Source organism: Callospermophilus lateralis, chromosome 7 (genome assembly GCF_048772815.1).
Source record: "Callospermophilus lateralis isolate mCalLat2 chromosome 7, mCalLat2.hap1, whole genome shotgun sequence".
Classification (NCBI taxonomy): Eukaryota; Metazoa; Chordata; class Mammalia; order Rodentia; family Sciuridae; genus Callospermophilus; species Callospermophilus lateralis.
The window spans coordinates 106,458,650-106,478,323 of record NC_135311.1 but is presented as its reverse complement, the minus strand read 5'-3'; the positions used below and the strand labels follow the sequence as shown (position 1 = coordinate 106,478,323).

The 19,674-nt window shown below is 35.7% G+C and overlaps 1 protein-coding gene across 1 annotated transcript in view; it reads right to left on the bottom strand.

The window, feature by feature from the left end:
- Agbl4 (AGBL carboxypeptidase 4) overlaps positions 1-19,674 on the bottom strand; it is a 1,194,123-nt gene that overhangs the window by 676,172 nt on the left and 498,277 nt on the right. The window contains exon 4 of the mRNA XM_076862591.1: positions 18,940-19,034. Coding sequence (XP_076718706.1) covers positions 18,940-19,034 — 95 coding nt within the window. The remainder of the gene's footprint in view (positions 1-18,939; positions 19,035-19,674) is intronic.

Here is a 19,674-nt window from a genome sequence, read left to right as displayed (position 1 = left end):
ACCTGTCATGGAGAGCTGTTTTGTATCAGGCAGGTCAAGACCAGTCTTTGTGTGTTATGAACCTGGCATGTAGCTACAAGCTCTAAGCTGGGTTGGTGGCTGTGGGAGAGAGGGCGAAGTAGGGGGACTATAAGTACCTTGATATTGCTTTTAGGCCCCAGAAAATGTTGTAAGCTGGAAGTTTCCCCAACTAAAGATGGCAATGGTGTAGCAATGATGACCCAAGTTGTCAATAAAGGTGTTCCAAGATGGAGGCATCTGCTTTCAGAGATGGGGTGTCTGGTTAGGCCAGGCAGTGGCATTGGGTAGTGCCATTCAGAGATGCAGCTCTGTGGCATGTAGTACTGGGGTTGGCAACTGTCTACAGTTGCTGTCCAGTGTCCCCATGGACAGGCAACTATAGCAATAGTTGCAGTGTCCCAATATGGAAGTGACCGGGGGGTCCACATGGGAGCAGCAGCAAAGGGTCCTATGCAGGTGGGGAAGCCGAAAATCCTGCTTGGTTAGGTGGCCAGAGGTCCCTCGCGGGTGAGTGGCCATGGGTCCTCTAATAAATCACAGAGAAATATTATTCCCACTGCTTGAATCTGATGTCATGGCACTACTAGGAATGCAGCCTCCCTCTAGCCTGCCATCTTGGATCCCCTTGTCAAGGCTTCTTATACAAAGCTATCACATTTTCTATCTCAGACAATCCCCATAACTTGGTGGGAAGTCAGAGAACTTATTACCCTGTGTCTCTTCCCATAAAGTCACCTAAAGCTGGTTGCATCTCTTAATAGAAGGTCACTACTGCTCTCAAAGTGGCCCTACACAATGTTCTTTTTCTAGGTCCCAGTGAGACCTCCCTCCTCTAAGAATGGTGATAGTTCTAATGCTACTAGCCTCAAGTTACTGATCTTATTATTCTACATACCATGACCCTTAACAAAATGGTCTTTTGTAAATAATTTTCCTCATTCTATCATACTTTGTGTGTGCCATCTGTTTCTTTTTGGAGCCCTGAATGAGACACATTTCTGTGAATATAAAAATTAGCATCATGTACAACCACAAGAATGGGACCCTAATATGGATAAGTTATACTCCATGTATGCATAATATGTCAAAATGGACTATACTGTCAGTATATCTAAAAAGAACAAATAAAAAAAATTAAAAAAGAAAAAAATCAGCATGTTCCTATTCATTTCTTCAGCCCGTCATACCATTCAGCATACTACAGTGATACAGCTACATCAATGTTCATAGCAACTCAATTCACAATAGCTAAGCTATGGAACCAACCTAGTTGTCCTTCAACAGATGAATGGATAAACACACACACACACACACACACACACACACACACAACGGAATATTACTTAGCCTTAAATAAAAATCAAGTTATGGCATTTACTGGTAAATGGATGAATATCATGCTAAGTGAAATAAGATAATTCCAAAGAACCAAAGGCTGAATATATTCTCTGATATGCAGATGATAATTCACAAAAAGGAGGGGCAGCTAGGGAAGAATAGAGTTACTTTGGATTAGGTAGAGGGGAGTGAAGGAAAGGAAGGGGGTATGGGGTAGAAAGGATAGACATTATTACCCTATGTATGCATGTAACTACAGGACTGGTATATAACTACAGGACTGGTATGAGTCTACATCATGAATAACCAGAAAAATGAAAAGTTATACTCCATTTATGTGTGATGTGTTAAAGTGCATTCTACTGTCATATATAACTAATTAGCACAAATTTAAAAAAAAAGAGAGAGAGAGGTGATGGCATTTTACAATCAGCACCATATCCCCAGATGTAGCAGATGTGAACCACAGCTGGCTGGGGATGATTTCTCAGCATCTTCTGGTTCCTCTCCACTGGGAGTCTTTCCTCAGGATTTCCTTCAGGAGCCCTGACAGAGTTCCCATGACCAGAGAGTTAGGAATGTAGTCTGGGGTTTTTCTGTCAGTGTTATCCAGTTTTATTCCATGAATTCTTTCAGAGTTTAATTTGTAAGAAAATTGTTTGAATTCCTGACATAAGGTCATGTATAGACCTGATTTTGTAGCACGTGTCAATGTCCATGATATAAATGCATGATAATTTCCAGCTACTGATAGTTTTAGAATCAACTCATGAAATTCCTAAAAATTTAATAATCAGCTCCTACAAGCCTGTAGGATGCAGCTGTAGCACAACAAGTTTGTGAAAAAAAAAGTCTACCATAATTCTACTATTCAAAAACCAGTTTATATAGCAATTATATGTGTATATTTAATGTATCTCTAGGTTTCATATAATTACAATGATTATACATAGTTTTTTACTCTTTTTATTGTATACAAGATCAGTATTGTCCCTGTGTTTTTACCAGTGCCGAGAAATTATTTTTAATGGTTGTATAATGTTACATTTTTGATCCACCATAATTACATCATCATTTCCCTCATTTGGGAATTTAGTTTGCCTTGAGTCTGTCATCATCAACTACCTACAATGGATACATTTTTATACAAAGATTAATCTGTGATATGCATCTTTTTTAATCATTTAACTCTCAGAGCAGTATTTTCAGGATTAAGACTCATATTTTTAGATTCCCATTCCTTATCTTCTCAACTATATTTTCCAATTCTTAAACAATACTAAACTACGCTGGCTATTTGAATATACTGCAATAAATTTTTATGTGAATGTTCAGGTTTTCTTAGCAAACCCTGACCTCTGTAGAAACTTTTAAACTTAACCTAAATTTCAATGTCCTCTCTGTACCATAATGTTATAAGAAGATGTTCAAGGGTAATTGAGAGTAACATTAGTATTGATATTAAAATTGATAAGTTTTAGTGAACTATCCAATTATTTTTTCTTTCTGGACTTTAGTTTTATTTTCTCAGTGTGAACCCAGGATCTTTTCACTGATATGTCTCCACTGTTGCCTCTCTGACACTTAATTTCTGCCTCCTCACTCATGAGTTGGGTGACTAATTTGTCTTGATTTTCTAAGGAAATTCCTGGCTTAAAACTAAAGCCTTAACTCCTAAATTCCAGGAAATCCCAAATGATTCCAGGTAAATCAGGATGTCTGATTACCCTACAAATCAGAAGTAGGTAATGGAAATAATATAGCTAGATGACCCTTGGCTAATCCGGGATACTTTTCTGAGCCTTGGTGTCCTTGTCTATAAAATATAAGTGGTAATCTCTCCCCACCACTCCTGCCTCCTACAGCTTTATAAGGATATCACAATGACAAGTAATTCTGACAATAAAATATTATGTAGGCTGTTTTATATTGTGAGAAAAATTTAGAAGGCCTAGGTTCAAATCTAATTCTTGCATGGTAGTTAGGACTCTTATGTAAATATTTATTTGGTCCTTAGCTTCTTTACGTGCAAAATGAGAGTATTTGGCTGGATGATCACTGAGATTCCTTCCTTTTTGGATAAAAATAATAACAGCACCACATGCCTTGTTTATTCTCTTCATTTAGGTTCTAGCCTTTCTTTCAAGCTTAAGAGTGAATTCAAATGGCATAATAGCATGATGCCTGTGTTACTTGAGGTTAACTAATGGTACATATTATTCTGGTTGTCCCATGGCAGGATGATCTGAGATTTGAATTTGGGTTTCATTGCTTAACTACCAAACCAGTGTTGCTTCCCTGCATCAAGCTACCACATTTCAGCCATTTTCTTTGAGTAAAGGCAAAGGGAAACAATGCAGCAGCACTGAGGTAAGCATGGGCCTGCTACACCTCAGGGACTTGCTGTGTGATTCCAAGTCATATATCTTATTATAGTTTCCATTTACTCATCTGGAAGACTATGGATAACAATCTATACAGAGGGGAGAGAGTGTTGAGAGCCACAGCGGAAGGGGCCCCAGCAAACTTTCAGACCGCCAGCTGATGATTGGCTCACAGCGGCCCCAGCAACATCTAGCTGATTGGTTCCTCTGCGGTGATGCTCATTGGGCTGTTTCCTGCCCTTTCAGGCCACGGAGCTGCTCACTGGGGGACTTTTTTGGCTCCGCCCCCGCGACCCAGCCAATCGGCCTCAAGAGCAGGAGGATTGTGGGAAGTGGAGAGGGAAGCCGGTGGGGGGGGTGTGGCTTGTGGGAAACCGGTGGTGGCAGTTGGGCTCTGAGGGTTTTTCCTGAGGAGCTGTTTTGTTTGGCGTGTGTGGTTCTAAAAATAAAGTTAGTTTCTTTTGACAAGTGGCTCCTGAATTGTGCCCAGCCAGACTGCGGCAAGAGAGAAGTAGCATACCTCATTTTTAAAACAAAATCTGATTCAGATTACTGATAAGAGAAGCAGACAAAGTATGTCTGCTCTGGTAAAAAGAGATGAAGAAGTCCTGCATATTCCCTGAGTTTCTTCCTTGTCCTTTGCAAGAACTCTCCCAGAAGCCAAATATGAAATAATCCAGGATGAACAATCAAGCTATGCTCTGTGGAGAAATAGCAGAGAGGTTAAGTGATTTACTCTTGGGCCATTCCATGAAGTAGTGGAAGCCCCAGAGATGGAATATGCACTGAAATCCATGTTTCTTCTACTCCATAACCTTATTCTATTTCCACATGTCACTTGATTCAATCTGAATGATTTTTTGTTTTTGAGTTTTTTCTTTTGATACATCTATAGCTTTAAAATGCTATATATTTTCTCCAACCCATCAATCAATCTCTGGGAAGCTTCCCATCTCAGAGAAGACTCTTCTGAGCTTTGACATTCTTTAAAAGATTTTATACTTTCAGTTCATTTATATGGGGAAAAAAGGACAGGTGAATTAATGTGTATTTTTTAACTCTTTGTTTGAAGTAATTGTAGATTCTCATAAATTTGCAAAATGGTATCCTTCACATAGTTCCACTAAAGTTTCCCCCAAAGGCTGCATCTTTCCTTGATATAGTCCAGTATCAAAATCAGGAAATTTGCATTGGTATAGTGTGAATTTATGATTCTTTGCATTTTTGTCACACATAATTATCACAATATTCAATATACTCATTGTAACAAGGATCATTTATAATTGCCCCTCAGTCTCCTTTCTTTTGTGTTCTGCCTTCCCTAATTCTTTTTTGCTGAAAAACGGTTTTAGATAGCCAGCTGCAGAACTTCAAAACCCATTGTGATATTCCTCCAGAGAAGAGGAAAGAAGAGACACTTCTGAATGACTACGACCCTCCCCATTGCATGGATTTCCTACTTGTCTCACTTTACCCCTTTTCCCCACAAAAGCCTTTAGGGCTTCTGACCACCCCCCCCCTCCAAAAAAAAAAAATGAAGATTTGAGACAGAAAAAAAATCTCTATTTTCCTCAGGGCAGGCCCTGAATAAAGCTATTTCCTTCCACTAACTTCTGTCTCCTGAGTCTTAAGTTAAGCAGCAAACAACACAAATCTTAAATTCCAATAACAGCATCACTATAAAAATCTTGTAGTAGTACCCCATTGTGGTCACACCTATCCCCTCTACTTCCCTATCCTATTTATGTTAGTCAGTTATCCATTCCTACAGCAAATACCTGAGATAATCAACTTAGAAAAATACTTATTTTGGTTCATGGAGGGTTCGGTCCATGATCAAATGGATCCTTTGCTTTAAAGTTTCTAGTGGGGGTGCTGGATGACAATGGTGGGAGCACATGGCAGAGCAAAACCATTATCTCATGGCCAGCAAAAGAAAGAGGTAGGGGCTGGGGTTCCACTATCATCTTGAAGGGCATGACCCCAGTGACTGGAAGACCACCAACCTCTACTAGACCTTACCTCTTAAATTGTCTGCCATAATGCAACAGCCCAAGCCTGATAAGACTTGAGTCTTTGGGGGACAGTCTAGATCCAAACTATAACACTAAAGGTAAAAGGACTTAAATTGAAGTAAGATTTTTGAAGCTTACTCTAATTGGCAAATGTTATCACCATTAGACTGTGATAGCTTTCTTATCTTTCCATATATGACATACTTATGCTTTAATATGAGACATATTTAGACAATACAGGGAAACAAAAGGTCTATTGTACTTACCTATACTTTCATTCTTTTGTTCTTTCTTCTTCCTGATATTCCAAGAGTCCTTTATTAATATTTCTTTTTGGCATCTGGAACTTCCTTTAGTCATTCTTTTAGAATAGGTCTTCTGGCAACAAATAATCTAAGTTTTCTTTCATCTAGAATGTCCTGATTTCTCCTTAATTATTAAAAAATATTTTTGCTGAATAGAGTATTCTAGGTTGACAGTTCTTTCCTTTCAATTTTTAAAAATATTCTGCCACTTAAGTCTGGCCTCATAGTTGTTTTTTTTTTTTTTTTTCCCAATCCGTAAGGTGTCCTTTTCTCCTTTTGTGCAAGATTTGTTTCTTTGTCCTTAATTTTCAGAAATTTAACTATAAAGTTTCTTAGCATAGATTTCCTTAAGGTATTTTCTCATTGAGGGTTCCCTTAAACTCTTTAATCTATAAGTTTAACTTATGCCAATTTTGAGAAGATTTTAGCCATTTCAAACAGTTTTTAAAACCTACAATCTTTCTCCTCTCCTTCTGAAACTTGAATGACATGAATGTTAGATATTTTACTATAGTTGCATAGATTCCTGAGGCTCTGTTCATTTTTTCTTTTAATTTTAATTATGTTGTATTCTTTTGTTTAGATTGGGTAGCTTCTATTGTTCCATCTTCAAAGTCATCTATTCTCTCCTCTGCCCTCTGAAATTTTCTGTTGATCCCATCCTTATGTGGATGGAGTGGGTTTAGACTCCCCATGTGATATGATACTATATCAGAAACTAGTAACCTTTAACTCTATAGCTTCTCTCTTAGGAACTAATCCTAAAAAATAATTTAACAAATCTGAAATACATACAATATTGTTATCTACTTTACAAAAAACATTAAAATACAAATGCCCAGCAATAGAAACGTAATATAGTAATTATAATATATAAAAAAATTTTAAAATTCTCCAAATATGCATGATGAACACTTGGGGAAAAATATGAAAAACTGTTTTGATGTAATATTAAAAGAAAAGAGCAGAATACAAATATGTACATACACTTAATTGCAGTTGTGAAAAATGTGCACAAGAAAGACTAGAAATAAGAATGTAAAATTATTAATTAGGTTTAATGGAGGAATAATGAATTTATTAAATACCTATTATGTATCAGGAACATTTCTAGATGCCAGATACAAAGAGTAAACAAAGTGACAAAAATCTGTGATGCCAATTTTATTTATTTATTTTTTTAAAACAACTTTTTGGTCTGTCAATTTTTTCAATTGTTACTTTTGTTTCAATTTCATTTACTTCAGCTCTGATTTTAATTATTTCCTGTCTTCTGCTGCTTTTGGTGTTGATTTGTTCTTCTTTTTTCTAGGGCTTTGAGATGTAATGTTAAGTCATTTATTTGTTGACTTTTTCTTCTTTTAAGGAATGAGCTCTATGCAATGAACTTTCCTATTAGAAATGCTTTCATAGTGTCCCAGAGGTTTTGTATGTTGTATCTGTGTTCTCATTCACCTATAAAAATTTTTAATCTCCTTTATGTCTTATGTAAGCCATTGTTCATTCAGGAGCATATTACTTAGTCTCTGGATGTTGGATTGGATTTTATTTCTTATTTTATCATCAATTTCTAATTTCATTCCTTTATGATCTGATAGAATGCAGGGTAGTATCTCTACTTTTTTATATTTGCTAAGACTTGATTTGAAGCATAGTATATGGTCTACTTTAGAGAAGGATCCATGTGCTGCTGAGAAGAAAGTGTAATCTGTCATTGAAGGATAAAATATTCTATATATGGTAGTTAAGTCTAAGTTATTGACTGTATTATTGAGTTCTATAGTTTCTTTGTTTAGCTTTTGTTTGGAAGATCTGTCTAGTAATGAAAGAGGTGTGTTAAAGTCACCCAAAATTATTGTGTTGTGCTCTATTTGACACTTGAACTTGAGAAGAGTTTGTTTGATGAACATAGATGATCCATTGTTTGGGACATATATATTTATAATTGTTAAGTCTTGTTGATGTATGGTTCCCTTGAGCAGTATGTAGTGTCCTTCTTTATCCCTTTTGATTGACATTAGTTTGAAGTCTGCTTTATTTGATATGAGGATGGAAACCCCTGCTTGCTTCCATAGTTTATGTGAGTGGTATAATTTTTCCCAACCCTCCAACTTCAGTCTTCTGCTAGTCTATGTCTTTTGATTGGTGAGTTTAGGCTATTAATTTTCAGGGTTATTATTGAGACAAGATTTCTTTCCCAGACATTTTGTGTGTGTGTGTGTGTGTGTGTGTGTGTGTGTGTGTTTAATGTGACTTGGTTTCTCCTCTGATTGGAGTTTCCTTAAATGTAATCCCTCCCTATGTTGATTTTTATCATTGTTTTTCATTTATTCTTCTTGGAATATTTTGCTGAGGATGTTCTGTAGTGCAGGTTTTCTAGTTGTAAATTCTTTTAACTTTTGTTTATCAAGAAAGGTTTTTATTTCCTCATCAAATCTGAAGCTTAGTTTTGCTGGATATAATATTCTTGGTTGACAACCATTTTCTTTCAGAGCTTGGTATATGTTGTTCCATGATCTCCTGGCTCTGAAGGTCTGGATTGAAAAATCTGCTGAGATACAAATTGGTCTCCCCTGATATGTGATATGATTCCTCTCTCTTGTGGCTTTTAAGATTCTATCCTTATTCTGTATGCTAGGCACTTTTATTATAATGTTATAAGATATGTTGTAATTTTGTACATTCAGTGTCCTATAAGCCTCTTTATTTGGTTTTCCAATTCATTCTTCATGCTTGGGAAATTTTCTGATATTATCTCTTTTTTTAGTTTTATTAATTTTATTTTTTTAAATACATGACAACAGAATGCATTACAAGAATATGATTTTTCATATCATATTCATACAAAAGTATGATTTTTATATCTTTCATATAGAGTATGTTCACATTGAAGAGATTGTGTATTCCTTTGGTTTGAAACTCTGTGCCTTCCTCTATCCCAATAAGTCTTATATTTGATCTTTTAATGCTGTCCCATAATTCTTGAATGTTCTGTTCATGGTATCTAACTATCTTCAGAGTCTGATCAACTTTATTTTCCAGGTTGTATACTTTATGTTCATTATCTGACATTCTTTCTTCCAAGTGATCTAGCTTGTTGGTTATGCTTTCTATTGAGTTTTTTATTTAATTCATTGTATCCTTCGTTTCAAGGAATTCTGACTGTTTTTTTTTTCAGTCCCTATCTCTCTCTTGAAGTAATCTTTTGCTACCTGTATTTGCTCTCTTATCTCATTGTTAGAGTGATCAGTTTTTGCCTGTCATTGTTCTCATTCACAGATCTTTTTAATTATGAACCTTCTGAACTCCTTCTCTGACATTTCATCAACTTTGTGGGTTCTGTTATTATAGTGTCCTGGTTTGTTTGGGCACTTTTCTCCCTTGTTTTTTCATGTTGTCAAGGTGAAAGAAAACCTCAGAAGATGGAAAGATCTAATTAATATTGTCAAAATAGCCATACTACCAAAAGCATTATACAGATTTAATGCAATTCCTATTAAAATCCCAATGACATTCTTCATAGAAATAATAAAAAAGCAATCATAAAATCCTTTCTTGCAGTGTGGATCTGAGATATTACAGTTTCTTCTCTATATTCTTTTAGTACCCATGTAGATTGTCTGTATCTCACCTTGATTTGGGGGCTTCCAGACCCTTCTGGTGTCCCTCAATTAATGCTTCTGCATCATGGATCTGGTGTGCAACTGTGCAAGTTGGTGTGGGTGGATCTGGGCCACTGGGCTTGACCTCCCTTGGTAGTCTGCTCGTTGGAAGGAGCAGTCCTACACCAGAGGCTAGGCTCTGGAGGGTGTCTGCCCTTCCAGGAGAGGGGTGAACCATGCCTACTGAGAGCCTGTGTCCTGTGAGGGCTGGTATGGGCAGTCTGGGCTGGATCTCAGCTCCTGGTAGTCTGCTGATTGGAAGGGGTGGTCCTGCACCAGAGGCTAGGCCCTGGTGGGTGTCTGCCCTCCTGTGAGAGGGGTGGACCTACCTGCTGTTCACCTGTGACCCACCCAGGCAAGTGTGGGTGAATCTCCCAAATAAATTTTATGATTGCTCTTTTTATTTATATGAAGAATATCATTGGGATTTTAATAGGAATTGCATTAAATCTGTATAATGCTTTTGGTAGTATGGCTATTTTGACAATATTAATTTCCATCTTCTGAAGTTTTCTTTAATTTCTTTCTTTAGTGTTCTGTAGTTTTCATTGTAGAAATCTTTCACCTCTTTTGTTAACTTGATTCAATTTTTTTTTTGAGGTTATTGTGAATGGAGTAGTTTTCCTACTTTTTTTTTCAGTGGATTCATCACTGATATAAAGGAATGTGTTTTATTTATGGGTGTTGATTTTATATCCTGCTACTTTGCTGAATTCATTTATTAGTTCTAGAAGTTTTCTGGTGGAATTTTTTGGGTCTTCTAGATATAGAGTCATGTCATCAGCAAATAGTGAGTTCTTTACCGACTTTTAGCCTTTTAAGTTCTTTTTTTTTTTTTGTCTAATTGCTCTGTGTAGAGTTTCAAAGATGAGGTTGAATAGAAGTGGTGAAACAGGACATCCTTATCTTGTTCCAGTTTTCAGAGGAAATGCTTTCAATTTTTCTCCATTTAGAATGATGCTGGCCTTGGGTTTAGCATATATAGCTTTTCCAGTGTTGAGGTATGTTTCTAGTTTTTCTAGTTTGTTGAACATGGAGAGGTGTGGTATTTGTCAAATGCTTTTTCTGAATCTATTGAGATGATCATATGATTCTTGTTTTTAAGTCTATTAATATGAAAAATGATGTTTATTGACTTCCATATGCTAAGCCAACTCTGCATTCCTGAAATAAACCCCACTTGATCATTGTACACTTCCTTTTTAATGTTTTTGTATGCAATTTGCCAGAATTTATTGAGAATTTTTGCATTTATGTTCATTAGGGATATTGGTCTGAAATTTTCTTTCCTTGATGTGTCTTTGTCTGGTTTTGGTATCAGGGTGATATTAGTATCATAGAATGAGTTTGGAAGGGTTCCATCCTTTTCTATTTCATGGAATACTTTGAGGAGTATTAACACCAATATTCTTTAAAAGTCTTGTAGAATTTGGCTGAGAACCCATCTGGTCCTGGGCTTTTCCTGGTTGGTAGGCTTTTGATGGCATTTTCTATTTCATTACTTGAAATTGATCTTTTAAAATCATGTATGACCTCCTCATTCAGTCTGGGTAGGCCATATGTCTCTAGAAATTTGTTAATGTCTTCATTTTGTATTTTATTTGAATATAAATTTTCAAAATAGTTTCTAACTATCTTCTGTAATTCAGACGTGTCCATTGTGATATTTCCTTCTTGTATTTTATTAATTTGAGTTTTCTCTCTTTTCCTCTTTATTAGCATGGCCAGGGGTTTAAATGAAGGAATTTCTCATGCCCTTGTCCTAATCTCTCTTTATTCCACATGACTTCCCTGATACATCACATCTGCTACTACTATTGTGGTTATAATCCATTATAATCACTACTGACTCCTGAATTTGCCACTCTCTTGGGTGCATTTATGCATTCACTACCTACTTAACATTTCTGCTCAAATGTCTCCCAGGCACTCCTAGCTCAATGTTTTCAAGGAGAAGCTTAAAATCTTCCATATACAACAAAGTATTCTAAAACAGATTTTTCTCCTATGGTTCCTACCTTCAGTAAATGGCATTATCATCCTTTCTGTTATAAATTCTAGAAAACCAAGTCATTTAGGAATCCCCCCTTTTATTTTCCACACAATCACAAAGTTGATCCAAATACTAGCATCCCTTATACCATCCCTTTATTTTCACCATCACTGTTATCATCTTAATCCATCATCACCTACAGTGCAAGGAATTACCAAGAACTCCAAACAATTGTTCTCTTTTTCAGGATATTCTCTATTCTGATCATGTCCTATCTCTGCTTAATCCCTTCTATTTCCTTCCATTTAACATTAGAATCAAGTACAATTCTTTTAACTTACCTTATGAGACTCACCAATATTAAACTTCTATCTACCTCTCCAATAACTTTTTCATTACAATTTCATGTTTCCATCACATTTGTCTTTGTCATCAAAGATGTAATGCTTTATCTCACTGTTTTTGCTTTCAAATGCATTCTTCTACTTCATACATTTACCCACCTACCATTTATCTTTCAGCTCTCAGCATAAATGATACATTCTAAGGAAGCTCTTTTATTGGAGTAGATTAAGTCTTAAATACTATATACCTTAATACTGAATCCTGAAATCACTACAACAGTGATTTCCCTCTATTGTAACTGTTATCCCACTTTACTAGTTTACATATTTAATGTTCAACCAAGTAGACTATAAGCTATGAAAATAAAATAGGCCTTGAGAATAATAAACATATCTCTCTTGTCAGTATTATGCTTTAATGACTTCCATGGTCATTGCTACATTATATCTATTCAGTAAGCATTTATTGACAGATTCAAGGAAGAGAAGAAGGTTGAGAGGGAGGAGGTAAGGAATAATGCTCACATAATCAGTGTTGAGTGAATCAAGGGAAGAGGAAAAACAGGGAATTTGTTTAGTTGTTAAGACACTTGAGACTTTACAAAGCAGTTACATGTACATTCCACATTTATCCTTATAATGACTTGATGAAAGGGTACTATTATGTACTTTTTAAAGTGCAAAAACTAAGGCTCATAAGAGAGGTAGCATGACTCATCATGTTACTTCTTTTCCTTTGAATCTCATTTCCTTAATTTTGGTCATGTATCATTCCTTCAGACTCAGCTGAAATACCACCTGCTCCATAGATGAATTACTTTTTCCCACTCAGTCCTAATAGTGTGTTTTCTTTCTCTCTTTAGCCCTACAGAATGGTTTATATACCTCCCTAATGTTTTTTTGTACAATGTTCCTTATATTGTACCTACTTATATTTGTGTTTCATTTCAACCTCAAAAAGTAAAATTTTCAAAGCCAGACACCTTATCAGATTCATATTTCTCACTCCAAGATCTAGAACAGAGTAGATGCAAAATAAAAAAAATATGTTAAATAGAAGCTGTTTTTAAGATTAAACTACTATAATGGAAAAGCCAATCACATAAGTTATTTCAGATGTTAAATAGCTATAAAACAACAGACATCTCCCTGCTTCTTGTGCTCCTTTCTGCCACCCCCATGCATGGAGTATGAGAAAAACAATTAACTTAGTTATGAAATTTAACAGCTGGGGCTGCCACTTACTAGTGGTGCAAATATTCCTAGCCCTAATTTCTGCAGAGGAAGAAGATCTCAGCTATCATGTTAGGCCAGTTCCCAGCAGTGCCTAGCACAGAGCAAACTGAGTTTGGGGTACTGTAAACATATACTAATGAGTTACTGGTATAGAATCCTGATGCTACAAAGCTCTGACCACAATCATTAAGAGGACTCATATGGAAAAAGAATTAGAGTGAACTAAAACAGAGAGAAAACCTCTGAATCTTTCAAGTTCTCCATCTGCCATTTGCATCTAGGTATTTGACTTCATCTCCTCAATGCAGAACAGTCTGGAGTGACCATATATTTGCCATAATGGGTTTTCATTTGGTCCTTTGTTCATTTGCTTTCTACAAGCTGATTATTAGGCCTATGTTGTACCTGAAGGTCTTTGGATCAGTTATAGCCCCAATTTATAGGCATGTACCACTGTTTCTGGCCAATTTAATACTTTTAATGTTCATCGTGATGTAAGTTTTTCCATGATTTATTTGGAATATCAAAGGAGTTAAACTGGGCCCAGTGGCTCAGCTGGGCATGGTGGCCCATGCCTGTAATCCTAGTGGTTTGGGAGGTTGAGGCAGGAGGACCAGCAGTTCAAAGCCAGCCTCAGCAATTTAGCAAAGCCCTAAACAACTCAGTAAGACTCTGTCTCTAAATAAAATACAAAAAAGGGGTGGGGATGTGGCTCAGTGGTCAAGTGTCCCTAAGTTCAATCCCTGGTACAAAAGAAAACAAACAAATAAAAAAAACAGACGTTAAAACCCTGAACAAGAAAAGTAACAGAAACTTCTTTTGTTACAGTGGTTATCTTGATACAGGAAAAACTGAAATTAGGACTAGACTGGAGATGTGATCTACAAGGTATTTGTCAGACTTCAATTAGGTCATTGTGTAGAATCTGAATTGCTGTGGATTTCTTGGAGCCATTAAAATCTAATGTTCTGAGAGTTAAATGGTCATGGCCACTTCTTTGTCTAACCTTGAAATAGTTGGGATTAGAGCTACTGGGACATAAGTTCTAGTATTGGTAATCAACACAAGGAACAGGAAAATGTCCTAGAAAGTCAATACCAAGGGGGCAGAAAGGATATTCAGAGTAGCATTGACAAGAATGATAATGATGACCTGTAGAAATTAGTTAATAGAAATGCTAAAACGAAAGTTCCATTTTATGGCATATTCACCTTTCCATCCCAATATTTAATGCAATACAAAGCACTTTAAGGTGTTCCATAAAGTCCTATGAAGTAAGCACATTAAAACATCTGCTTTGAGAGAAAGGGTCTGTGAAAAAAATGTGACTAGCTTTGTATCCATGATCAGGGATGAAAAGTAAAAATTAGAAGAGATTAGCTCTACAAATAACTTCATTTGCTATGGTAATTTCTGTCTCACTAACTTGATAAACTACAACAAACTGCAACTTTGTCAGGTTTCTTTGAGTTAATTAGTGAAGCTCCAAAACTGAATAATGGCTATAACTAAGAATCTTCTAACAGTGACTATGAGAACAAACTTAAACATTTTAAGATATTAAAATATATATGCAAGGGCTCATTTATATTTAAAAATGTCAAGAACCCTGACAGAATGAACAAAGATGCAAAAATTCTCAATAAAATTCTGGCAAATCGGATACAAAAACGTATCAAAAAGATCATGTACCATGATCAAGTGGGATTCATCCCAGGGATGCAAGGTCAACATATGGAAATCAATAAAAGTAATCATCACATCAGTAGAATTAAAGATAAAAATCATATGATCATCTCAACAGACGCAGAAAAAAGCATTTGAGAAAATACAGCACCCCTTTATGTTCAAAACATTAGAAAAAACTACAGATAACAGAAACATATCTCAACATCATAAAGGCTATCTATGCTGAGCCCCAGGCCAACATCATTATAAATGGAGAAAAATTGAAGGTATTCTCTCTAAAAACTGGAGCAACACAGGGATGCCTTCTTTCACCATTTCTATTCAATATCATTCTTGAAACACTGGCCAGAGCAATTAGACTGATGAAAGAAATTAAAGGGATAAACATAGGAAAAGAAGAACTCAAACTGGCACTATTTTCTGATGATATGATTTTATACCTAGAAGACCTTAAAAGTTCCATCAGAAAACTTCTAGTACTAGTAAATGAATTCAGCAAAGTACCAGGATATAAAATCAACACCCATAAATCAAAGGGATTTCTGTATAAAAGTGACAAATCTATATTGGAAATGAGGAAAACCACCCCATTTTCAATAGACTAAAAAAAATAAAATATTTGGGAATCAACAAAAGAGGTGAAAGTTCTAAATAATAAAAATTACAGAACTCAAAGAGAGAAATCAAAGAAGATCATAGAAGATGGAAAGATCTGCATTGCTCCTGGATAGGCAGAATTAATATTATCAAAGTGACCATAATACCAAAAGCACTATACAGATTCCAATCAAAATTCCAATGACATTTCTCATAGAGATAGAAAAAGCAATCATGAAATTCATCTGGAAAAACAAGAGACCCAGAATAGCTAAAGCAATCTTATCAAGGAGAGTAAAGCAGGTGGCATCACTGTACCAGACCTTAAACTATACTACAGAGCAATAGTAACAAAAACAGCATGGTATTGGCACCAAAACAGACTGGTAGACCAATGGTACAGAATAGAGGACACAGAGACTAACCCACAAAACTACAATTATCTTATATTAGACAAAGGTGCCAAGAACATGCATTGGAGAAAAGATAGCCTCTTCAACAAATGGTGCTGGGAAAACTGGAAATCTATATGTAAAAAAATGAGATTAAATCCATAACTCTCACCATGCACAAAACTCAACACAAAAAAAGATGAAGGACTTAGGAATAAAACCAGAGACCCTGCGTCTAATAGAAGAAAAAGTAGGTCCTAATCTTCATCCTGTGGAATTAGGCCCCAACTTCTTTAATAAGACTCCTATAGTGCAAGAATTAAATCAAGAATCAATAAATGAGGAGGACTCAGACTAAAAAGTTTCTTCTCAGAAAAAGAAACAATCTGTGAGGTGAATAGAGAGCCTACATCTTGGGAGCAAAACTTTACCCTTCACACATCAGATACAACACTAATCTCTAGGGTACATAAAGAACTCAAAAAGCTAAGCACCAAAAAAAAAAAAAAAACAACAAAAAAACAAATAACCCAATCAATAAATGAGCTAAGGACATTAACAGACACTTCTTAGAAGATGATGTACAATCATTCAATAAATACATTAAAAAATGTTCATCATCACTAGCAATCAGAGAAATGAAAATCAAAACTACTTTAAGATTTTATCTCACTCCAGTCAGAATGGCAGCTATTATGCATACAAACAACAATAAGTTTTGGAGAGGATATGAGGAAAAAGGTACACTGATACATTGGTGGTGGGACTGAAAATTGGTGCAGCCAATATGGAAAGCAGTATGAAGATTCCTTGGAAAACTGGGAATGGAACCACCATTTGACCCAGCTATCCCACTCCTTGGTCTATACCCAATGGACTTAAAAACAGCATACTCAGGGGACACAGCCACATCCATGTTTATAGCAGCACAATTCACAATAGTTAAACTGTGGAACCAACCTAGATGTCCTTCTGTGGATGAATGGATAAAAAAAAAAATGTGGCATATATACACAATGGAATATTACTCAGCAATAAAAGAGAATTAAATCATGGCATTTGCATGTAAATGGATGGAGTTAGAAAAGATAATGCTAAGTGAAGTTAGCCAATCACCAGAAACAAATGCCTAATGTTTTTTCTGATATAAGGAGGCTGATTCATAGTGGTTGGGAGGCTGTGCCTGGGAGGAATGGATGAACTCTAGAAAGGGCAGTGGGATGGGAAGTGAAGGGAGGGGGCATGGGGTTAGAAATGATGGTGGAATGTGAGGATCATTATTATCCAAAGTACATATATGAAGACACAAATTGGTGTGAATATACTTTGTATACAACCAGAGATATGAAAAATTGTGCTCTATATGTGTAATAAGAATTGTATTGCATTTCACTGTCATATATAAATTGAAAAAATTAATTTTAAAAAAAGATCCCAACACAAAAAAAAGAAAAAATATATGATCTTTTTTGAAGGCTCTAATGAGTGGATCACTCATGAGGTCCTTTTACTCGTTTGAAGTACTCATCTCCGCCTATGCCTATTAGAGGAATGGGTTCTATGATTATCTACTTGGGCTGGATTCAGAGACTCAAATCAAAGGCCTACCCCTTGCACAGACCCCACTGTCAGAAAGAGATTGAGAGAAAGTGAGGCAGTTTAGTTCATTTGATGCAGTAAAGCAAAAAGCATGGAGAGGGAGATTATTTCTACCTTTTAATAAACAGTTTTCATTATCATCATCAAATGTCTGCACTTTTATAAACCTAAGTTTCTCAGCCTAGCATTTATAGAAAATTTCCAAGTATCATTTGTAGATAAAAGCACAATTCAATATTTATGAATTGCTAGTTTTCTATAAATATAGACATTTGGAGACTATCTTCTCACTAGTCATTAAAATTTGAACAGGGATCAAAGCTAGAATAATATTAACAATTCCTTGCATTTGTATAGTGTTTTACATAATACTATTAATAATAGATGACATTTATTGAGCACTTAGCAAGTGCCAGGCACTTTACATGTAAATTCTCATAACAAATTCTGTTTAGTTCAACAAGCATTCACTTAACACCTACTGTGTGGTACATGATTAATACTTGGCTTCTATCTTTAAAAACTCTTATTTTGTTGCACTCAATCAATGTATGCTGAATGAATAAACTGATGGATGGATGGATGAATTGGTTAGAAAAGCTGTGTGAGGAAATATAAATACCAGAGGCTTCTTCCCTTACTATTCATGGTCTTGAGAGGGCACTTAACTTTCTCTAGTATCATATTTTTTTAATCTGCAGTACAGTGATATTTAAAATATCCTTGCAAAAGTGTGAAATTAGTAACAGCAAAAGTAAAGCATCTGACAAAGAATGATGTCTCAGTAACTGGAGTAGTTATTACTATAATTGTCATCATTGTCATCATTATCAGCATCAGCAACCATAGCAGCACTCTTATTAATCCTAGCCAACCCCTTCCATCCTCACTCTTATGATGGGACAAATAGAACTTTAACATTCATGAGAAATACAACAACTGTATAAAAACATGACAAAAACCAAACAAAGTAAAAGAAATTTACTATAGTTCCCAATGTCCTCCCAGGTTATTATTATTATCTATGCTTATCCTAGGGGAAAAAAAAGAAGAAAAGAACCAACTTTAATTATGCTTCTAAAGATACCATGATAAAAGGCAAGCAGAACAGGATTATTTACATAATATCAAGCTATAAATTCATAAAAGAATGCTAGTCAGATTGGTCATTCCAAGCATGGGATCACGCTCCCATCAGTTTCAAAGAGTAGTACCTAGAGTACAGACAAAGCCCATTCAGAAACTTATCTTATTCATATTTATCAGAGACAATGAGGCTGACAATTTATCTATACAAAAGATAAATTTGAGCCCTGAGTCAAGTTTTCTAACCAGGAAGGGATTCCGTTCTGTGAGCCACTTACCATTTTGGTCTGCTGGTAGATTTCACCATAGGGGCCATTCCATCTCTATAAAGACTCTTGGTTTTACTGAAGTTAACAATGTTGAAAATGACCCTCTAAAAGAGAGAGAGAGAGAGAATTTATTAAATGGCTATACTATGCACATTGCCATTTCTGATAATTAAGAAAGAAAATAAGGAAGTTTAAAGGAAGTCATACATCTTAGTGGCCAACAGTATAGTAAGGATAAATAGTGCTCAGAGGATTGCAATGTGTTATGCCAGCTAAGCATATAAGTTTAGAGATTATATTCTTTTACTATTAATTAGTATAATTAACTTTGTGTCAGTTAGCTTTGGAACCCAGAAACCTAGGGGTACCTAACTCATGGAATTCAGATGGGAATTCAATGAATTAATGTATATACAGGGTTTGGAATCTCATTTGGTAATAGGAATGCTAAGTAAGTTTTAATTATTCTTAAATTTGCCCTCTCTAGGCTGACCTAGAATTTGCATGGAAATGAATATTACCATAAGGTTAACAGCAATATTTTTAAAATTCAACAACACTAAAGAAAATAACTAAGTACAAAATTACAATAAAAAATGTCTCCAAAGACCTGGTACCTTTGACTAGACCTAGAGATATATGTCTTCTTCTGTACCTCCTTTGTTGTCCTCTGCTATGGGCCAGGGGTCCAGGGCTCAACCCTAATCTCAGCATGAGATTCTAAAGACATTACTTCCCCTCTCT